Source organism: Vicugna pacos, chromosome 5, assembly GCF_048564905.1.
Source record: "Vicugna pacos chromosome 5, VicPac4, whole genome shotgun sequence".
Classification (NCBI taxonomy): Eukaryota; Metazoa; Chordata; class Mammalia; order Artiodactyla; family Camelidae; genus Vicugna; species Vicugna pacos.
Window position 1 is genome coordinate 77,175,229 of NC_132991.1, and position 21,086 is coordinate 77,196,314.

The 21,086-nt window shown below is 38.5% G+C and overlaps 1 protein-coding gene across 1 annotated transcript in view; it reads left to right on the top strand.

Annotated features, from left to right (window-relative positions):
* The first annotated feature begins 664 nt into the window (after window positions 1–664).
* The window catches only part of STAT4 (signal transducer and activator of transcription 4), an 83,088-nt gene continuing 62,666 nt past the window's right edge, over window positions 665–21,086 (top strand). Inside the window, exons 1-4 of the mRNA XM_072961593.1 lie at window positions 665–889; window positions 1,056–1,258; window positions 3,695–3,823; window positions 5,128–5,272. Of these exons, the coding sequence (XP_072817694.1) occupies window positions 3,696–3,823; window positions 5,128–5,272 (273 nt within the window). The 5' untranslated portion in view covers window positions 665–889; window positions 1,056–1,258; window position 3,695. The remainder of the gene's footprint in view (window positions 890–1,055; window positions 1,259–3,694; window positions 3,824–5,127; window positions 5,273–21,086) is intronic.

A 21,086-nucleotide genomic window follows, 5' to 3' on the forward strand; every position in this document is an offset into this window, starting at 1 on the left:
AACCCAGCCTTTGCCCCGCAGCTTATGGAAGAGCCCAACTGAGGCACTTCCTTCAGTCGGGGACAGAGCAGCAAAAGCTCCTGGAAACCACCCAGTGAGCAGGCAGCCAGGACCAGGTCTACCTGACAGGGAATTCAGAGTGATGACTTTGAATTAGATGTGTGACTTTGGGATTGATTGACTTATTTTTTGTGAGTGAGGGAGGGGTGTTAAATTTAATCACATGATTCTGTCACATGAAAGGGGAGAATCCAGCGTCCCTACCTGTGTGATGGCTGGCTGGGTGAAAGGGGAAGCAAGGAATGTTAACCTCGGTATATTGCTCTAGGAATGTGTGTAAGAAGATGGAGTCATTCTTTCTACCTCTTTTAGTCTATCTTCCTTTACTTTTGTCTTTATTTTCCCGAACATTTATGGAACTCTTACTGTGTGTCAGGAGCTCGGAGACCAAATGTAAAGACTACTAAGGAGGGAGCTGAAACCCCTGGATTCTCATCCAGGCCCGCAGCTAACTCCTGGAAGGACTCAGATCACCTCTCTGGGCTCAGTCTCTTCAGATATGAAAGAGGAGTTAGAACCAGGTGAGGCCAAGGCTCCCTCCAGCTCTGTGATTCTAGAAGGCGCCTATGTCACAGAAGGGCGTATCCCGGCAACCAGGTGTAGGGCCACTGGGAAGGGAAGGCGGGCGCTGGGCTAGTAAGGTGGTCCAGACCTTTTGGTGAGGTTGTCTTCCTCCCAGGGAGCAGACCCTGCTGGAATCGGAGCACAGGGAGGTCTTTGATTTGATATTATCATCTTGGCTACCCACCTCTTCCGCCCCAGGGGCAGACCTTCCACGGTAAGTGGAGTCTGAAAGGAGGAAGTCCGGAAGCCAGGAATTTAGCTCCAGGCAAGTAAGTCTGCAGGGGGTCTCAGATGGTTTGGGGAAATCGGAAGAAAATGAGTGTGTGTGATCCCCACCCACCCGGCTCCCCCGACACCCTTGGGACCCCGGCAGTAGCCCGACTGGGGGGGGGCGCCTGGCAAACGGGGTTCAGCCTGTTTCTGCTCTTTAGCGTTTCTAGAATAGCGAGTGGGTGTGAACGACCCAAGTCAAGTCCCAGAGACTCGCACACTGACGCACAGGAAAGCCTCAAGTGGGAGGAGAAATGCAAATCCCCTACTGACGATGGCGTCAGCGGCTCGGTCCTGGGGACGGTGAAGGGCGATTCCGACTTCGGTCTTGAGCACCGCCTGGGACCCGGGCTGAGAGAGCCAGGTAAGGGGCCGACCACACCTTCGCGTGGCTTCTTCGGAGGCTCACGGGCCGGGAAATGCTTCTGCAGGACGCTGCGGAGGCTTTTGCAGTTCCGTGCTGTTTTGACAGTTTCTTCACGTTAACCTAGCCGAGGATGGGTAATTTGAAAAAGAAGCGTCCGACTCCATGAGTCAAAGGTGCGCTCTGGCGCGGGTCTCTCGGCGGGACTTGGGCGCTCTGACCCCCGGATCTGAACGGTGGGTGGGACCGTCGTGGCTGATGCGGGGGGTGTGTCCTCGCCAAGCGCTGAGCGGTGGCCCCTCTTCACTCTCTTAGCCAGCTTCTCTGAACTCTGATGCCTGACATTAGATTGCGTGCCTGCATTTTAGCAGAAAGTCCGCCGCTGAGGTAGCTAGTGATTGAGGCTTTGATGAGAGCAGATATTTTAGGGCAGGTCGCCTCCTTTGCAAGCTGCGGGTCGCAGAGCCAAGACGGCACCATTAGCTCCCAGGTGGTGTGACAAAATGCCCCTTCATAGGGATCTTCTAGGGCCAGGAGTTCAAAGAGCATGGGCAGGCACTCAGTTTTCAAAGGAAATGCTCCATAGTTTTCTTGGAGTGGGATAAATAGCCTTTAGAGAGTGAAAGCAAAGAAACTTACTGAAAGTCCTCTAAAGGCATTTCTAGAGGCTGCAACAAAGAATGTCCTAAGACTATAACCTATCCTTCCCTTTTTCAGCCTTGGGTTCAGCTCTCTGGAGGGTAACTCAGGTCCTAGGAGTGATCTAACTAACTTTAGGATGGGTTCAGTCCAGTTAATTCTTAGTTAGAAAACAGGTTTTCATCCAATCATAGCAAAGGTTCAACAATAGTAGCAATTACAATTGTAATGCTATTTTCAGCTGGTGTTTTCTCTTGTCATCAAACTAGAATAAATTGATAGGACAAATGTCAATAATGGCACGGGGACAGATGTTCCAGTTTTGGGTGGAATATGTATACACCCAAGCATCTGGAAAGACCACCATATGTGGTGTCAGGAGACCTCAGGTCCGTCCTTAGGAGCTGTGGATCTCGGGCGAGAATCATTTCGCCTGCTTGTCCTTCAGGTTATTTTCGTGTTAAAGCTGGGGTCATACTGTCCACCTGCGCTGCTCACATCAGGCGTGCCACACATTCTTCTCTTAACAAGCACTTATCGAGACATACAGTATGTGTAATTATATGTGTAAATATAAAGTGTAGGAAAGTGAAACATTGCTTTTTCTAGTTGCTTTCTTTTAGCAAAACATTGGCAATAATCTTCTATACCTTTAGATCAAGGAAAAGGTGCCCCCAAAAGGCTCCATCTGAAACCTGAGAAGTATGCATATGAACTATGTGAAATTTATTATCATAATATTCTGTAGGCAAAAGGAAATCTTCACTTACCTATGAGATAGTTTGAAAGTTATGATTAATCAACGTAAAAGTTCTTTCTTTTATCTAGAATTACTGACAAAACAATCAAAAACTTGACTCTGGAAAAAGTAAAATACGTAACTTCAAGGAGACGTCATATTAATTTCCCTGAATTAAGAAATATGTCTAAAGCTTCTAAATTGGCCAGAATGGCATTATGTTGGGGAAACACATACTTTTGTTTTATGGCAGGCTACCAACTACATACCGTGTGGTTTCTCCTTAAGTATCTTGAGGGTTTAACCACCGTCAGGTGAACATCAGAGGTAATTAAAAGTAGACTTTAAAAGCTTTGCCCAACTGTATTGAATCATTACAGAGAGAAATAAAAATATTTGCTCAGAGGCATTTTGAACTGAAAGAATTAGAGCCCACGAAAGTGCATACATGAAACTTCATAAAGTGAGGTCAAATTAGACTAGAAGCCTGGAAATATAAGGCTGACTCTAGGAGCCAGACAAATCTGAAATAAAGAAAAAAGAATTGGGTCATTTGATGTAAAAGAAGGTTTATTGGGTGCTCCTCACATCTGAAGCCTTTAAGAGGGTCTTAGAAAGTATAGCTGAGTTTGTTATTTGCCTTCAAGTTGCTCAAAGTGTCATAGTGTAGAGGGAGCAAGGGGTAGAGGAGGAGCTTATTGAGAATACAAATCTGTGTAAACAGAGGGAGGGTGTCGAGGGGGGAGTGAAAGCTTTCTAGAGAAGGTGAAACAAGAGTTTCTGTTAGAACAAAGAAGGACATGGTTTGGGAGCAGAGAAAGAATTCTGTTTCCTTCATTAGGGATGACTTTAGGAAAAAGCTGAGAATTGCTTCATCTTTGGATTGAAGGCATTTTCTCTTCTCTGTTTTCTTTGATTGGATAACTATGAAAGAAGGGGATTTTTTTCCCTCCAGTTACCTAACTAATGGACAACATTGTCTGAAATCCAAGAAAAAGAAATGTACCACTGTCATTTGTTAACATTCTATTTAAGCTCTAACTTTCCCTCTTTTATAGCATGTCTCAGTGGAATCAAGTCCAACAGTTAGAAATAAAATTTTTGGAGCAAGTTGACCAATTCTATGATGACAACTTCCCTATGGAAATTCGACATCTGTTGGCCCAGTGGATTGAAAATCAAGACTGGTAGGATCAAACATTATTGTATTTTCCCTAGGGACTGATGCACAAATGCTTTATACTCTATCCACATGAATTTATTCTGTGGTCACTTTTGACTCAGTAGATGCATTGTTTTCAGGTAAAGAACTTTCTTCAAGGATTTGGAAAATTTCCTCAAAGGGGGAGAATCATTGTCCCTTCTGGTTTAATTCATTGCAGATGAAAACTTAATGGTTTCAGTGCTTTGTGAAAGCCAAACTCCAACAATTTTCTAAATATTAAAAAGCCAAGTAGTAAATCTATTATTTTTATCAATTCTCAATTACACTCAATATAAATAAGTATTTTTTCTTAGTATGTTTTACAAAAATTCTTTTAAGCTCTATTCACCTTGTCCAATTAAGAATTATTTTGCTTTAGTCATCTTAACTTTTTTATTGTGATAAAATATACATAACATAAAATTAACCATTTGTAGGTGTATAGGTTAGTGACATTAAGTATATTCATATTATTATGCATCCATCACCACTATCCATCCATCTCCAGAACTTTGTCATCTTCCCAAACTGAAACTGTATACTCATTAAACAATAACCCCTCATTCTCTCCATCCCAGCCCCTGGGAACCACTGTTCTATTTTCTGTCTCTGAATTTGACTAGATATTTCACATAAGTGTCATCACACCGTATTTGTTATTTTGTGACTGACATTTTACTTAACATAGTGTTTCAAGTTTCATTCATGTAGCATGTATCAGAATTTCCTTCCTTTTTAAGGCTGAATAATATTCTTTTGGGTGTAGGTACCACGTTTTATTTATTCTGTCATCCTTCAATAGACATTTGGGTTGTTTCTGCCTTTCAGGTATTGCGAATAAAACTGATATAAATGCTGGTGTGTAAATACCTACTCAAGTCCCTGCTTTCAATTCTTTTAAGTGTCTACCCAGAAGTAGAATTGTTGTTTGTAATTGTATGTTTATAATTTGAGGAATCTCCATCCTGTTTTCTGCAGTGGCTGTAACCATTTTCCACTTTCACCAGCAACACACAAGGGTCCTAATTTTACATCCTCACCAAAAATTGTTATTTTGTGTTTTCAGTAACAGCTCTCCTAATAGATGTGAAGTGGTATCTCATGTTTTGGTTTGCATTTCCGTAATGATTAGTGATGTTGCATATACTTTCATGTGTACAATTTAGAAATCTCTAAATGCTTATCACTGTGGAATATATTTATCACTTTAAAATGATTGTTTAAAAAAAAGTAGGCATTTTACTAAGCTGTATCCTGCTGTATAGTAACACTTACGGCTTTTTTTAGGGAGGCGGCTTCTAACAATGAAACCATGGCAACAATTCTTCTTCAGAACTTGTTAATACAACTGGATGAACAGTTAGGTCGTGTTTCCAAAGAGAAAAACCTGCTTTTGATACACAATCTAAAAAGAATTAGGAAAGTCCTTCAGGTGAGAACACATTCTATTTTTTCAAAATATTTGGATTTACGAGTCTTAAATTCAGTTTAAAAAAATCAAATAGACAGACTGATATTATTTCCAAACCAGACTTAAGAAAGAAAAATCAGAATTCTCTTACCATTTTACATTTTGTGCGCAATTTTATTTCATTACCCAGTGTTTGTTTTTCATGAACTTTTGAAAAAAGCTGCAAGTGGGAGGGTATATGATTTGCATGTGACTGTTGACTAGTTATGATCAAATTTGAGAAGGCTGGAAGATACAGGTTTCACAGTGATCCCTCAGTCCTCCCTTGCTTTTGTCTCTTATGTAACAGTTTAGAGTTGCTTGTGTTCTCATTCAGTGTGGAGGCATTATGGTTGTATGTATCTTTCCAGATTGGATTCAGACTTCACCTCCTTCAAAAGCATTGATTGGTGCCCTGTAACCTCCTATTCCAAAAGTTCACACAGGCAAATACCATCTCTCTGTGTTCCCACAACCCGTACAACGCCTCTCTGTACCATGGCATTTAGTATATTCTACTTTAGTGTTATTTCTATATATTTGTCTTCTCCCCCAAACAGTGGATTACTTAAGGCAAGGACTTTGGTATTGAGCTTTGAATTCCCAGTGCCCCTACAAAGCTGGACATATGGTAGGTGTGTGATATTCATTGATCAAAGGGATGAATGAATGAAGTCAGTAAAATAGGAATCTAAAGAATTAAGGGCAGGTGGATATTGACCTAAACACAGAGGTGCTAATGAAACAAACTCTGAACATGGACTGCTCTGCTGTTTACCGAGTGTCTGTTCAACAGATGAACATGAAACATACAAGTGCCATGTCTCAGTGAGGCATCTTTAGCATCTCAAACTTACAATTAGTACACTTTGGGGAAAAATTTACCTAGACCATAATAGAAATGTGCTCAATGTTACTGACATGTGTGAGAGGGACATACTGTTATTTGAATTGCACTGAGCCATCTTTGCCCTTGTAATCCCCTACAAATTTGCAAGACACTTGGCCAGGGTAGTAAATGAACTTGTTGCCAACAAAATGGGATTTTTTCCAGCATAAAGCAAACTGTGTCTTCCAGAGGTAAGACATTTAACCTTGGCTTCGTTACCTAGTGCTCTAATCAATAAACCTAGAACAGGGGCTGGCATACTGTTACCGACAAGTCCAGTGAGGTCGCTGCCTGTGTTTGTATGGTCCATAATGAAGAATGGTTTTACATTTTGAAGTGGTTGAAAAAGAATAAAAATAAATAAGTTTGTGACATGAAAATGATAGGAAATTCAAAGTTCTATATTTTAGGAGAGCAGAGCTTGTTTATTCAGTTATGTATGGACTCTGGCTGGCTTTGTACTGCAACGGCAGAGTTGAGGAGTTGTGGCAGAAACTGTATGGACCCAAAGCCTAAAATGGAGTGTGTGTGTGGTGTATCAACCATATTTATCTGGCCCTTTATAGGAGAGTTTGCTGACCCCTCGCCTAGAAGCAAAGGTCCTCCAGGTCTATGCTGGAGGGATGTGAGTGGGTAAAATTTGGGTGATGCATGGTCTTTGGAAATTCTGACTCTTAAAATGTGGCAAGTCACTTAATTTTTCTAAATTCCCATATCTTTTTATGTAAATGAAGATGATGATTATTTACCTTTTGGGATCGTAAGGAAGACTGGAACTTCTATTCTGGTAAAAAAAAAAAATAGGCTTTCAAAATATGGACCTTGGTGTTGATAGGGGAAACCACAGGATCTTCTTAACTCAGCAATAAATCAAGAGTAAGTGTCTAGCCCATCTTTTCTCTGGGTGGGGATGAGACTGTGGGGAAGCTCAGGAACCCATGGCATTTCATCTCAAGCACAGACTTCTCTGCCTGTGTCACTGGCCCTCCTTGTCTCTGTTGACCTTTTCCAATAAACTGCCCCGAGCTCAGCACGCCCGCCCAGAACATCAGGTGTGCTCTTTCTTCCTGAGCACATCAGACTCACTCTTGAAAGGCTCTGCACCTGTCATGGTCCGGGATAGTCTTGTGGCCAGGAATGCTCTGCCATCCCTCTTCCTCCAGTCCAGTTCCCATTCATCCCCAGAGGACCTGCGGGGCAGCCCCAGGGCAGCAAGGAAACTCTCACCTGTGCTCTCACCCTCGCTCTCATTCCTCAGCTCCCAGGGCTCAGGTGGCATCTCATCTGAATGTGTCTGAGCAGGTCACAAGCTCTTTGACGGTCAAAGTCCTTTTGTGACCTCCGTCTCCCCTCCAGTACCCATTTTGGTTCTACTACAAACTAGAAACTCAAAAACTAGCTTGGTTGGTTAAGATATTTTGAATTAACAAAACACTTCTTTCCTTGGTTTATAAACTATACTTATTGGATATTTGTGTTAATTCAGAACATAGTAGAAAATAGTAACAAAGAACATCACCAATTATGTTAAGACAGGTCTTTTTGATAAAACAAGATCCCTGTTCCCAAAAAAGGAGGAAAAAAATTTCCATCAAAGGAATATTGACACTGTGCTTATCTGGTTTGAACATTTTCATCCTCTGGGATTTGAAGTACAATCCATTTTAACTATTACAGCAAAAAAGAGCAAACAGTAGCTACCAGGGGGAACTAAGCAGGTATGAGGTAAATTTATCTTAGCTCTTAACAGAGCAGCTGAGGTCCCTAGTTCCAATATTTTAATTTACTATTTATATCCCACCTACTTTCAATAAGAATTTGGAATGGCTTGCTAGAGAAGACAAATTAAACAAAACCACTGAACCAAGAGTAAAGGCAGTCTCAGAGATGAAAGCAGTGAACACTGATGTCCAGCTTGCCTTTGTCCCTTTAAGGGGAAGCAGCCTCAGGTCAAGGCCAGGAGCAAGGATTGCGTGGCCTTGAATCCTGGCTCTGTGACCTGCTTGCTGTGTGGCCCAGGGCAAGATGCTTGCACTCTCTGGCCTCGGATTCCTCAGCAGTTTGAGTGGAATCACACTGGTACCTACCCTACAGGGATGTTAGGAGCATTAAAAAAAACTGTAATGCTTGTGGCAAGGACTGTGCTAGGATTTGCTAAAAATAAATATCTGTCCCCAAAATTTTAAGAATTCCTTCACCCTGTTCTTGACCCTTTAAAAAAATTTTTTTTAAATTTTTAAACCAATAGACTTTATTTTTTTAGAGCAGTTTTAGGTTTACAGAAAAATTGAGCAGGAAGTACAGAAAGTTCCCATATGCTCCCTCTCCACCTGCCTTTCCCCACTTTCCTCTGTGATTACCTTGCATTGGTGCTGTACATTTATTTCAGTTGATGAACCTGTTATGACACATTATTTACTAAAAAAAAAGTCCAAGACTTTACTCATCAGGGTTTACTCATTTTTTAAAAATATACTTATTTATTTTAATGGAGGAACTGGGGATTGAACCCAGGACCCCATGCATGCCAAACATGCGCTCTACCGCTGAATTATACCTTCCCCTCAGGGTTTACTCTTTGCATTATACAATTCTGTAGGTTTTGACAAATGCATGATGGCATGTATCCACCATTTCGGTTTCAGTGCCCTAAAAATCTCCTCTGCTTTATCAGTTCATCTGCCCCTCCTTCCTCCCAAGCCCCTGGCAACCACTCGTCTTTTTATTCTTTCTATAGTTTTGTCTTTTCCAGGATGTCATATAGGTGATACCGTACAGTATGTAGATGTTTCAGATTGGCTTCCTTTATTTAGTAATATGCTTTTAAATTTCCTCGGTGTCTTTTTTGTAGCTTTGTAGCTCATTTCTCTTTGTCGCTGAGTGATATTCCCTTGTATACCCATTTTTGGCAATCGTAAATAAAGTTGACATTAACATTTATGTGTAGATACCTGTGTGGGCATGCGTTTTCAACCCATTTGGGTAAATACATAGGAGCTTGATTACTAGATCTTTGTTCTTAGATTTTTCTATTGAAAGTCTCTTCCTTTTTCACCTTCCTGTCTGTGTCTTAGTCTGTTCTGGCTATTGTAACAAAAATACAGTTGATTGGGTAGATTTTAAGTAACAGACATTTCTTTTTCACAGTTCTGGACAGAAAATCCAAGATCAAGGCACTGGCGTATTCAGTGTCAGATTCGGCTTCCTGGTTCATAGAGGGCTGTCTTTTCACTGTAACCTCACATGGCAGAAGTGTGGGGTGGGCGGAAGCTCCCTAGGTCCTCTTTTATAAGAACACTAGTCTCATTCAAGAGGGCTCTGCCCTTATGACCTAATCACTTATCAGAGGCTCCACCTCCCAATACCATCACATTAGGGGTGAGGACTTCAACACAGGAATTTGGGGAGGCACAAATATTCAGTCTCTAACAACATTTTTCTCTCTCCCTCAGAATGACTTTAAAAAATTTAAATGGTGCACAGTAATAATTTTAAAAATTGAAGCAATACAAAAGTATGTAAAGAAAATAAGAAATAATCCAAAATCTACTGCCTAGATATAACCATATTAGTATTTGATGAGCATCATTCCAAACATCTATACATATATATGCAGATGGTCAGGCTGTTGACATTTTTTACCCAGTTACCATCAGTATCTTTGTAGCCTCCTGTGCCCCCCACACTTAACTCCACTCTGCCCTTTCCCTACCCACAGTAGCCACTAATCTAAATTTTGCATTTATCAGCCTCTTCCTTTTTGTGAGTTCACCATGTATATTGGCATCCTTAGACAATATAGTATATAGATCTGCAGTTTACCAAATTTCACATAAATGAGATCACACAATATTCTTCACAACTATTCTTCACTCAGCATAGTTCCTGAGATTCATCCATGTTGATATGTAAACCAATAGTTTATTTATTTTCATTGCTACATAGTATTCCATCATGTGAATATATCATAGTTTATCCATTTTACTGTTGATGGGCACTTGGGTTATTTTCAGTATTTCTTTGCTGTTTCAAACAATGTTAGTCTGAATATTCTTGTGTGTGCCCCATCGTGCACATATGCATGAAATTCTCTAGGATGTATACCTAGGAGTGAAATACTGAATCATGGAGTATGTACATATTTCATTGTACTAGATAATGCCAAGATTGTTTTCTGAAATGGTGATACAAGTTTACATTCTCCCAGAAGAGTGAGAGTTTTGGCTCCATATCCCTGTCTGTACTTGGCAATGGACATATATCATGTACCAGTCTGGTGTTGTATCCATCTTATTTCTTCAGTTTAATTTTTTGTTCTTTTTCTAACTTCTTTAAGTGCTTACTTTATTTCCAGCCTTTCTTTTTTAATGCATAGATAAACTTATTACAAATTGAGAGAAATTACAGAACAAAAAAAATTTTAAACTGTAAAACAGAACTATAAGTAGGAGCTGTAAGTATGTGGCTGTCATATATTCTTAGATTCCAGAAATACAGGTCCCAAGCATGATAAATAAAAATAAACTACAAGACACCAGAGAGAAAGAAAAGATCCTAAAAGTAGCAGGGAGAACAAATATATTACCTGCTTGGAAATGAGAGAGAAACTGAAAGCCAAATTTAAAACAATATCAAGTGAGAAAAAAATAGAATAATCTCTTCATAGAGCTGAAATATGATATCCATCAACTTCAAATTCTATACCCAGCTCAATTATTATACAAAATTAAAAGTTCACTACAAAGATACTTTCACTGAACAAAATGCTAAAGGAAATCAGACACAGATGTTAAGTGCACATGCTAAAATTTCAAAAGTATGGCTACAAAAAGTGAAAATAAAGTGTGTAAGAGATTAGAAGTACACAGTATCAGAAAAAAATATCCATTAACTGGACAAAACTCAGCAGTTCTAAGGCAAACTATAGTTTTTACAAGAATGCATCAAAAACATGAAATAACAAAGTGATGAGATCAAAGAGGTGAGCTGGGGCTGTCTTGTGAACAAGCTTGTGGGCCTTGGTCAGGAATCTGAGTCTTATTCTGAGTGTGATGGGAAGCCATTGAGAGGTTTGAGCAGAAGTGTGACGTGAACTGATTTCTATTTTTCAAAGCTTGCTCTGACTATTAAATTGTAGTTAGTTATGAAGGAATCAGGGATACCTGTTAGAAATTTTCATTGACTTTTATTATTTTTTAATTGAAGTATAGTTGATTTATAATTTTTTTAATTGAAGTATAGTCAGCTTACAACATTGCATTAATTTCTGGTGTACAGTGTATAATGTGTTAATTTCTGGTGTACAGCAGAGTGATTCAATTCCATTGATTTTCGAACACAATCTGAAGTCAGTCTTTTTCTACTACTGTGGATTTATCAACTCTCTCAAACTTCTAGAAGATTTTGCTTTGTGTATTTGTTACTATGTTGTTAGGAACGTAAGTACAAGATAATATTGGTGAATTAAACTTTCAAAAGATCAATATAAAATATTCTCTTTGAAGAATATTTATTAATTTTTCATTTTGAAGTTTCATTGTGTGGCTTTCTTTTTGTTACCATTCGCTAATAGGAGAATGAACCCATCTCTTCATGTTCATACTTTATCTGTCACTTTGTACGAAGTCTTTTATAAATATTATATAACAAATCTTATTTCATCAACAAATATTTAATGAGTTCTTACTGTGTTATCAGTCACATTTTAAGCACTAGGAATACAATTGGAGGAAGTCATGGAAGAAATCTAAAATATTCATACCTCTTACATTTTTGTTTTTAACTTGTAGGAACTTCTGTGGCTATTACGCAAAAATTAGTTTTAGGGAAGTCAGAGAAAACAGTCATCAGCAAACTTCTCTGATAATAGAAAAAAAAAAATCTCCATCAATTAGAAGCCTGTGTTTAGGGTTTGGGTGTTAACTCTGTGGTTAGTAATCCCACCACCCACAGAGCATTTTTCACCCACCAGGGTAATGAGTCTATTAGTGAGAGTTTTAAACTCAGTGTGTGAGGGGGCGCGTGCAAGTGTAACTCACACCGCACGTGTTCTATTCTCTGCACTCATGGCCTCTTTCTCAGGGGGATTGAGATTTGCCTGAACCAAAGTACTTGCTGAAGCTGAAAGCTCCTTGAAAGTTGAGTGAACAGAGGTTTCTTCTTGCCTAGTCTGTAAAACTTCTATTGATGGTTCTGAGTATCAGGTGAGGTGAGATTTCTAACATGACAAGGTGGAGGATTAGAAACACATTTTTGCAATATGAAGGAGGAAAAAGTTGCTTTAACTCCCGAGCGGCTGTGAATCTGCCAGATCTTGTCCTCTAATGCAGGCTGCTTTCTCGGGTCACTCCTCTTCCTTCCCCTCTGTTCACCGCACACAGAGAGAGGCAAAGGGGTGACCTCAGCCTCCAACCTGAACAGAACCCGGTGTAGTCACTTAGTGTTAACTCTGAAAAAGCCAAATGGAGGGTTCAACCTTTCAGGTCATTTTCCGCACATAAGCGGCAGCTGGTTTGTCATTTTCACTCCACAGTTGTTTCCCCAAGTCCTCAGCAGTCCCCCCCACCAAATCTGTTATCCCCTGAGATTATTACCTAATGCCAGTATTACAACACTCATATTTCAAAGGCTAAGAGACCTGCATGGTATGCCATCAAGATGAAATGTGAATTAGTTGTTAAGAATTTGGGTCAGCCAACAGAAAGCGGATGGTGTGCATTGCAATCTTTGTCCTGTGCACATCACACTAAACTGGAAATCCAGTGTGATGGGCTTAAGATCCCACCCACTTGAAACTTCGTTCATGAATCATCTTGTGCATATTCCTCCAAGCCTTCATCTTATCCAAGCCTGGATTGTTCTTCCTCCTTATTAAATCTTCTCTTGCAATTTGCTACCTGGTTCTATAGGCATGGTTGCTCTGCAGCAGCTATTTCCATAATCCTCTGATTGGCTGCGTTGGTCAAGAACGGAGTGATGTCACTCCCAGCTGCTGAGTGGACTCCTGAGTGCAAGTGAGATGGGAAAGTGTTGCAGGTAGCCAGGAACTCTGTTGGTGCCTGAAAAATGAGAACTTCCCGTGTGCCAGTGGAGTCAAGAACCTGCCTATTTTCTGTCCTTTAATCTGTGATCTCTGCCTCAGTCGAAAGATAGGGGAATGACAAAATAAGCAGTACCATATCCAACTTTTAAAAAACAGCTAGTTGCCTTTCATGCTCACCAGGGTTTCATAACTTACGTCATCTCTGATGGGATTTATTTTGGGAAAAATTAGTATCTCATTGGTTCTCTGTAGTTCAGCACACCATCAACTCACCATATCTCCTCCGCTAGGTTCTTCTACTTCCTCTTCTGAACAATAAAAAGTCTTCCCAGAAAAAGAGGTAGAGGTAGAGATGATAGAGATAGAGATAGACAGAGACAGAGACAGAGACAGAGACAGAGACTTCATGACAACCGTGTGGAGGATAGCGCAGCAGATGTGAACACAGAGGCATGGAGGCCTGTTTGGACTTAAACATTTTTTAATTGAAGTATAGTTGATGTACAATGTTGTGTTAGTTCCAGGTGTACAGCACAGTGATTCAGTTATACATATATGTACACACATATATATGTATTCCTTTTCATTGTAGGTTACTACAAGACACTGAATATAGTTCCCTGTGCTATACAGTAGAACATTGTTGTTTATCTATTTTATATATAGTAGTTTGTATCTGCTAATCCCAAATGCCTAATTTATCCTTTTTCTTGGACATTATTGCAATAGTCCAAGGGAAAGGAAATAGGATGCTGAGCTAGGCAGTGACAACAAAGATGAGAAAAATGTGCCAGAGTTGTGAGATAATTTGATAAAAGAATTGATGCATAACGACTGAATAGATACGAAATCTGTGAGAGAGCAAGAAACAAGAGATGACTGAGAGTTTTAGTTTGGATTATTACATGAATGTTACTGCATAATGAAGATTAGGTTTGGGGAAGGAAGTGGGCTAACAAGATGAGTTCGATAAATTCTAAGTGGAGTGCAGTAGGAAGTTAATGGAGAGTAACTGAAACAAATGTGTCTACATACTTACCTGTCTCCTCCACAAGACTGCGAGCCCTTTTGGCACATTCATCCTTGCATCCTCAGAGCTTAACATAGAGCCTAGCACATCATAGGGGCTCAATGTGGTGTTTAATAAATGAAGAGTTGAGCTAACGCTGAACACATGAATATCACCTTAGTGCAGTGATTATCCCTAACTAAATGGAGCAATGTCATGTCATTATTGCAAATGCAGTGTTGAGTCCACAAGCACTTTGGATTATAAGATTTTCTTGCTGAAACCAGCAATTTCTAAGGATGGAGGGAACTGGCTTTGGGAAGAAGTGTTTTTAGAGTGTATGGTACATGTGAGAGAAGGTCGAGCTGGTTGGGACCAGAAGCAGGAAGAGCTGAGAACACCTTTTAGAGGAAGGAAACACTAAGCATCTGAAAACCTGGAGAAGACGTGCTAACTTGGGAGAGGAAGAAGGCTGAAGTGAAAGGGAGCCAGAGACAGCCATCCTAGCTTTGGCCTTCACCTGAGAAGTTGGTGGGGGGGCTTTTTGAACCATCCCGGCTCCCCAGGAGCTAGGTCAAGAGTACAAAAGATTTTGAAGTTCCTTACACAATAAAACAGTGCGATGGCAAAGTTAGAGATTCACCTAGAAATTACTTGGGAGGGCCTCTGCCATTCCTTTCACTGCCCATTCTCCCTTCATGATATTGACTCTTTCCATCAATGAACATGGTATGTCACTACACTTATTCAGGTTGTTTTCTATGTTCTTTAGTGCTATTTTTAAACCTTCCCTGTAAAGTTATAGTGTATCTTTTCCTAGATTTATGCCTAAGGTGTTTTTTTTTTAACAATTTATTGATATTTGAGTGGTATCTTTTTTCCATTGCATTTTCTGTATGATTATTGCTAGTCCATAGAATGCTACTGATGTTTGAATGCAAATTTTCCTGCATGCTCTTACTGATTCTAGCTTTGTGCAGACTCTCTTTTCTTTTCTGTAAACAATTTTATCATCTGCAAATAAGGAGAGGTTTGGTTGTTCCTTTGCAGAATTTATGCTTATTTCTTTCTCTTATCAGTTAGGAATTTCACTACAGCATTGAAGTGAAGCAGTCATAGGAGGTGAAGTGTTTTATTAAGATAATGCTTGGTATAGGTCTATGGTGTTGAGGAAATTGTCTTATAATCCTAGTTTACAGATATTTTTATAGAGATATTTTTAGGAATCAATTTTATCAAATGATTTTTCTTTATCTCTTGAGATAATTATACACTTATCTTCTTTAATACATACTTAAGATATATGATATAGATTTTTTTATATTGAACCATTGTTACATTCCTGAGATAAACTGTTTGGTTTTTATACACTGCTGACTGATTTGCTAACATTTTATATAGGATTTTGCATCTATTTGCAAATATATCCTTTTCTTTCACAGTTCTTACTTGGTTTCAACATCAGTGTTACACTAATCTTGTAAAATGAATTGGAAATATTACCTCTCCTTTTATTCTGCAAAGCAGAGATTACTTGATGGGATACAAAACTACAATCTAGGGTTGTTTTCTTTTATATATTTTATATATTTTTATAAAGTTATATATATTTAATGTGTATAATATGATAATTTAAAATGTATGTACATAATCAAAGGGTTACTACAATCAAGTTAATATTATCATCTCACATAGTTATCATTTTTGTTTGTCTTTTTGGCGGGGAGGAAATTAGGTTTATTTATTCATTTTTTTAATGGAGATCCTGAGAATTGAACCCAGGACCCTGTGCATGGTAGGCATGTGCTCTACCACTGAGTTACACCCTCTCCCCTCATAGTTATCATTTGTGTATGTGTGGCAAGATCACCTGGAATCTACTCTCTTTGCATATTTCCATTGTTTAATACAGTGTAACTAACCATAGTTGTCATGCTGTGCATTAGCTCTCTAGCTTTATTCACCCTGCATGACTCCACCTTTATACTTTTGGACCAACATCTCACCACTCTTTCCTTCCCCCAAGCTTCTGGTAATCACATGAAGTATCCATATGTTTAGGTCATTAATTCTCTCAGCAGTGTTTACAGTGTTCTTTTGTAGGTCTTTCACATCTTATGAATGTACTATACTTCACTCAATCTTTTAAAAATAGGCATTTATTTTCCATTTTTCACTCCATTATATCTTTATAAGCATAATGAAATTTAAGAACTTCACATGTAACCTTTGTTTGTCATTTTTAGTGCTATAACTATCATTTTTTTTGATATATATGTATTTTTATTGAAGTATAGTCAGTTTACAATGTTGTGTCAATTTCTGGTGTACAGCATAATGTTTTGGTCATACATGAACATACGTATATTCGTCTTCATATTCTTTTTCACTATCATTTTAAAGAGCTGTATTGGTGTTTAACATCTCTCATTCTCTCCTTCCTTTATTCTTATCTACGAGAAGAAGTCAAAGGGCAAAGAAGGATCACCCTAGGTGTCCCACCCTTTGGTTTTTAAAACCACAGTGGAACCACTTCAATCTGTTTCCTGTTATTTAAAATCTTTAGTGAAGGGTATTGCACGAACAGACTTTGTAGCCTTCCAATCACTACCTTACCAACATGGTCATCAAAAAATGCCTTCTTTTGTCACCTGTTGTAAATTAAGTCCATTTTCCCATTGTTCACTTATCAGTGAATGGAAGAACTTATCAGCGAATGGAAGGACATCAGGTTCTTATTTTTTAAAAATAGTTCTCCATGAATTGAAAAACAGAAACTGTATTTGGGGAGGCTGTTAATTTCCTGTGTCAAACTCTTTTTAGCTCTACATATAGGTCCTAATCTCCAACCTTGCTAATCAATTAATAAACACGTACTTGTTGGAAATCTGCCCCATAGGAAGTCTTTTGATCATCATGTGAACACTTGAGTTTCAGGTCTGCTCTCAGAGGCAGCCAACTTTCATAACTTACTGAGCCTCAAACAACAAGAGTCCAGAGCCTCGTGGGTGGTTTATCTCTAAGTTCCTGTAGGTTATATCTTTTTGCTGATGTAGTTCAATATTATACCTACTGATTTTTAAAGAGTTTTATTTCTTATTACAAAGGTGATACACATCCAATAATGAAAGTTTAGAAAACATAGATAAGTAAAAAGATCATCTGTAAATGTAGCTTTAACTGATAACCATTGTTAACATTTTAGTATTATGCTGTAGTATATTATATTTCCTGCCAATATTTCTACTCAGATATATCTTTTAACTTATTTTAAAAATTAATATTGTTTTATATCCTTTCTAAGCTTAATACATTTACTTAAATAATCAAGCAACCATGGAACAGCATTCCATGCCATTAAATAATCTTTTTCAGCATCATTTGTATTCACCTATTAATCAGACATTTATTACTTTTTCCTGTTTTTCATTAATATAAGTGAAGTACACATATCTTTAAAATTTTATTTATATTTATAGTTATTCTGTTAGGATTGTGGGTTTTAACTTTATGCATTAAAATCACTTGTAGAGTTGTTTTTAATACAGATACCCACTATTGACATGACTGTAAATTGATATATTAATGAGAACAATACCAGTTACTGTATTAAACAAACTATCAGACAATAGGATTTTTCATGTATATAATAGTTTGATATTGGCTATTCTGTAGTTAAGTGGGTGGCTTTCCTTTTCATTGCAATTCAGAGACCCAAGTTTCCTCTACAGTGTGGCTTGACTATTCTGAAGGGACCTGGGTGTCTTTGGAGACAGGAGATAGAGAAAGAGAAAGAGCATGAAGTCACAGCCATATGTGAGATTTCTTGGCCTAGAAATGATACACTGTATCTACATCTCATTAGCAAGAACTAGTTACCTGCCTTCCACACCATGCAAGCAATGGTAGGAAGTGTAATCTCTGAATGAGCTGCCACTTCCCAGTTCTAAGGACTTACTGCATCCTATCAGAGAGGAAGCAAATTTGGGGGAATGGGTAGGTATGTCTGCCACATTTGGTAAAACCATTTTGGAAAGCTGTTTGTTTGTCAATATCAAAGTTTAATGTGACTCATCAATTCTATTTCTGGATATTTATTCTACAAAAATTCTCACACAGGTTAAAAGCATATCCGTATAAGAACATTCATTGAAAGTGATCTCAAATGTCCATCTTTAAATGATCACAATGGTTAAAGCAATTATTTCCATGCAGAAACATCTATTAAAATATTAGATCTGAATATACTGAAATAGAATAATGATTATAATCCATGTTATGGAGTGAAAAAACATAGAGCAACATGTTCTGTGGGATTACCATGAACATGTTAATGAGGGGACGAAGTGAAGGATGGGGCTCTCAGCAATTTTTTTTTAAAGCAGCATGCCTAGTTGTTTGTTTGTTTATTTTAACACCTTTATTGTGGTATGGTTCCTGTACAGTAAACTACACATATTTCAATACACATACAATTTGATGAATTTTGATAGATAGATACACCAATGAAACCACTACCACAATCAAGATAGCTAACATTTCCATCACTCCTCAGCAAATTTTAACTTTTCTATGACCTAAAATTAAAGTATATATATGCCCAAATTACATCAATATTTTTAAAATCCAGATTCCCAAACCTTGCCTCAAATCTACAGAATCAGAATCTCCAGGGACTGGGGCCCAGAAATCAGTAGTTCGTAAAGGTTTCTCAAGTGATTCTGACAAATTGCCAAGGTTGCGACCGCAGCCTTAGGATAAATTTCTAAAAGTGGAATTACTATGTCAAAGGGTATGAAAAATGTTGACTCTTGATAAGAATTGCCAAATTGTCCTTTAGTAATGTACCAATTCACATTCCCACCAGCAGTGTGTAAAAGCTCATTCCATCTTCAACACTGAGTGGTGCAAAGTGTTTTAATCTTTGCCACTTTGACAAATGAAAAATGGCATGTCTGATTTATTTCGACAAAGGTTCTAGTTTGTTGCATTTGGCTCCCTTTCGGGGACATTCTGTTCCATCTATCTTCCTCTCAAATTGTGTAGATAGATTCATCAACCTAAGTTATTGTTTCATTATAAAAATCTCTTGGGGAACTTGTTAAAAATGTAGATTTCTAGCCCCCACTTCCAACTCTGATTGAGCAGGTCGAGCCTGGGGTTTGGGAATATGGATAGGAAGGGGTAGGAATCAGAGAGTCTACAAAGGAGAGATGCATCACAGGCAGAAGCAACAGAAGAGAAAATAAGCAACGGTGGATTTAGTTTATGGGTATTTTGTTTCCCTAGGATAGACCCTTTGCTCACGACTTGCCGTGCCCTCTGCCCAGGATCCCGTTCCCCTTTCCTCCCACCATCCATCTGGTTCCAGCCCAAGACCTCTCTGTGTCATTAAAATCCACATTGATTTTTCCCTCCGCTGCAGTCCCACAGCCCTAAATGTCCAAACAACTCATCCTGACACTTAATCATATGCTGCAATTACTTTAGATAGATGAAAATTGACTTACAGTAATAAAGCTATAGTCTAACGAAAGTTGTAGAAGTATTATTTCTGGACAAGAAGAAATGCCCCAGGATAGCCTGGAAAATAATCCTGCAATAAATTACTTTTGTATTGACACTAAATTAGAAGCAGTGGCAACTCTGTGGAAGGTGAGATTTGAACTCAGACAGCCTGAAAGAATTAGAAATGAGTGCTCCTCTGTCAAAACAACAGAGGTCACTTTTTATCTTCCAAGTTGGCAAAAAATAAAAAACAAAAAAACAACAACAAAAAAAACCCTAGACAGCAGGGCTGATTGTGGACTGAGCAAGCCAGGTGCTTCTTATGATCAGACAAGTTTGGGAAAGAGTGCCCCTCAGTCAGCATTCTCAACATTGCCTGCTTATTAGAATCATTGGAATCGTTTGAAAATTAGCCATACTCAGCCCTACTCCAAAGATTCTGTTTCAACTGGGACTTTTTTTTTTAAGCTCCACAGTTGATTATAATGTGTAGCCAAGACTGAGACTTATTGCCCAAAGTAATGCAAAATAAATAAATAAATTTGTCATGTGTAGATCTCACATATAATGTATGTCATTATTTTTGCCACTTTATTTTTTAACACCTTTATTGTGTTATGATTCATATACAGTAAACTATACATATTTCAGATGTATAATTTGATGAAATGAATTTTTTTTTGCCGCTTTAAATGAAGAGAATAAATGAGTTGCTTTTCTAGTGGAAGTGATGGATCTCGAAGATTTATTGACGGTCTCCCTCGAATCCATTGTCATTTATGAGAAGTTTGAGTACACTTACATTCATTCATTCGTTCATTCAACCAACAAGTATGTGTTGAGGAGGTTTTCTGTCAGGAGCATTGCTGATGTTGGGGATCCTGACTTCATGGTGCATATAAGCTACCAGAGCAGATGGAAATTAAATAAGTAATTGCAAGCAATTACACTAGAGCTGACTCCACAAGTAGGCATCAGGGGTGTCCTGCTTGTAACCAAGAAAGTTAACCATTACAGACCATTCCCAAAACATGCCACCTTTGTCTCAAGTGAATGCAATGTGTTTTTTAAGAAATCTTCTAATTCTCTGAGGCTATTTCATAATTTAATTTAGATTCAGTTGTTTTATTAGAAGATACTTTTCTATGCTACTCAGGAGTATTCCTTTTTAATCTGAAGTAACATTTCTCAACTTTAACCTTTCTTAATTTTCATTGGGCTGCTTTTTGTCATGACTAAGCTGATTCTTCTTTATCTGAACTTTAGATTGCAAAGTAATTGTATAACCACAAGGCCAGCTGGTGAGGGCGTGAGTTGAGTTTGGGATGTAGTGGGTGGTATGATCCTG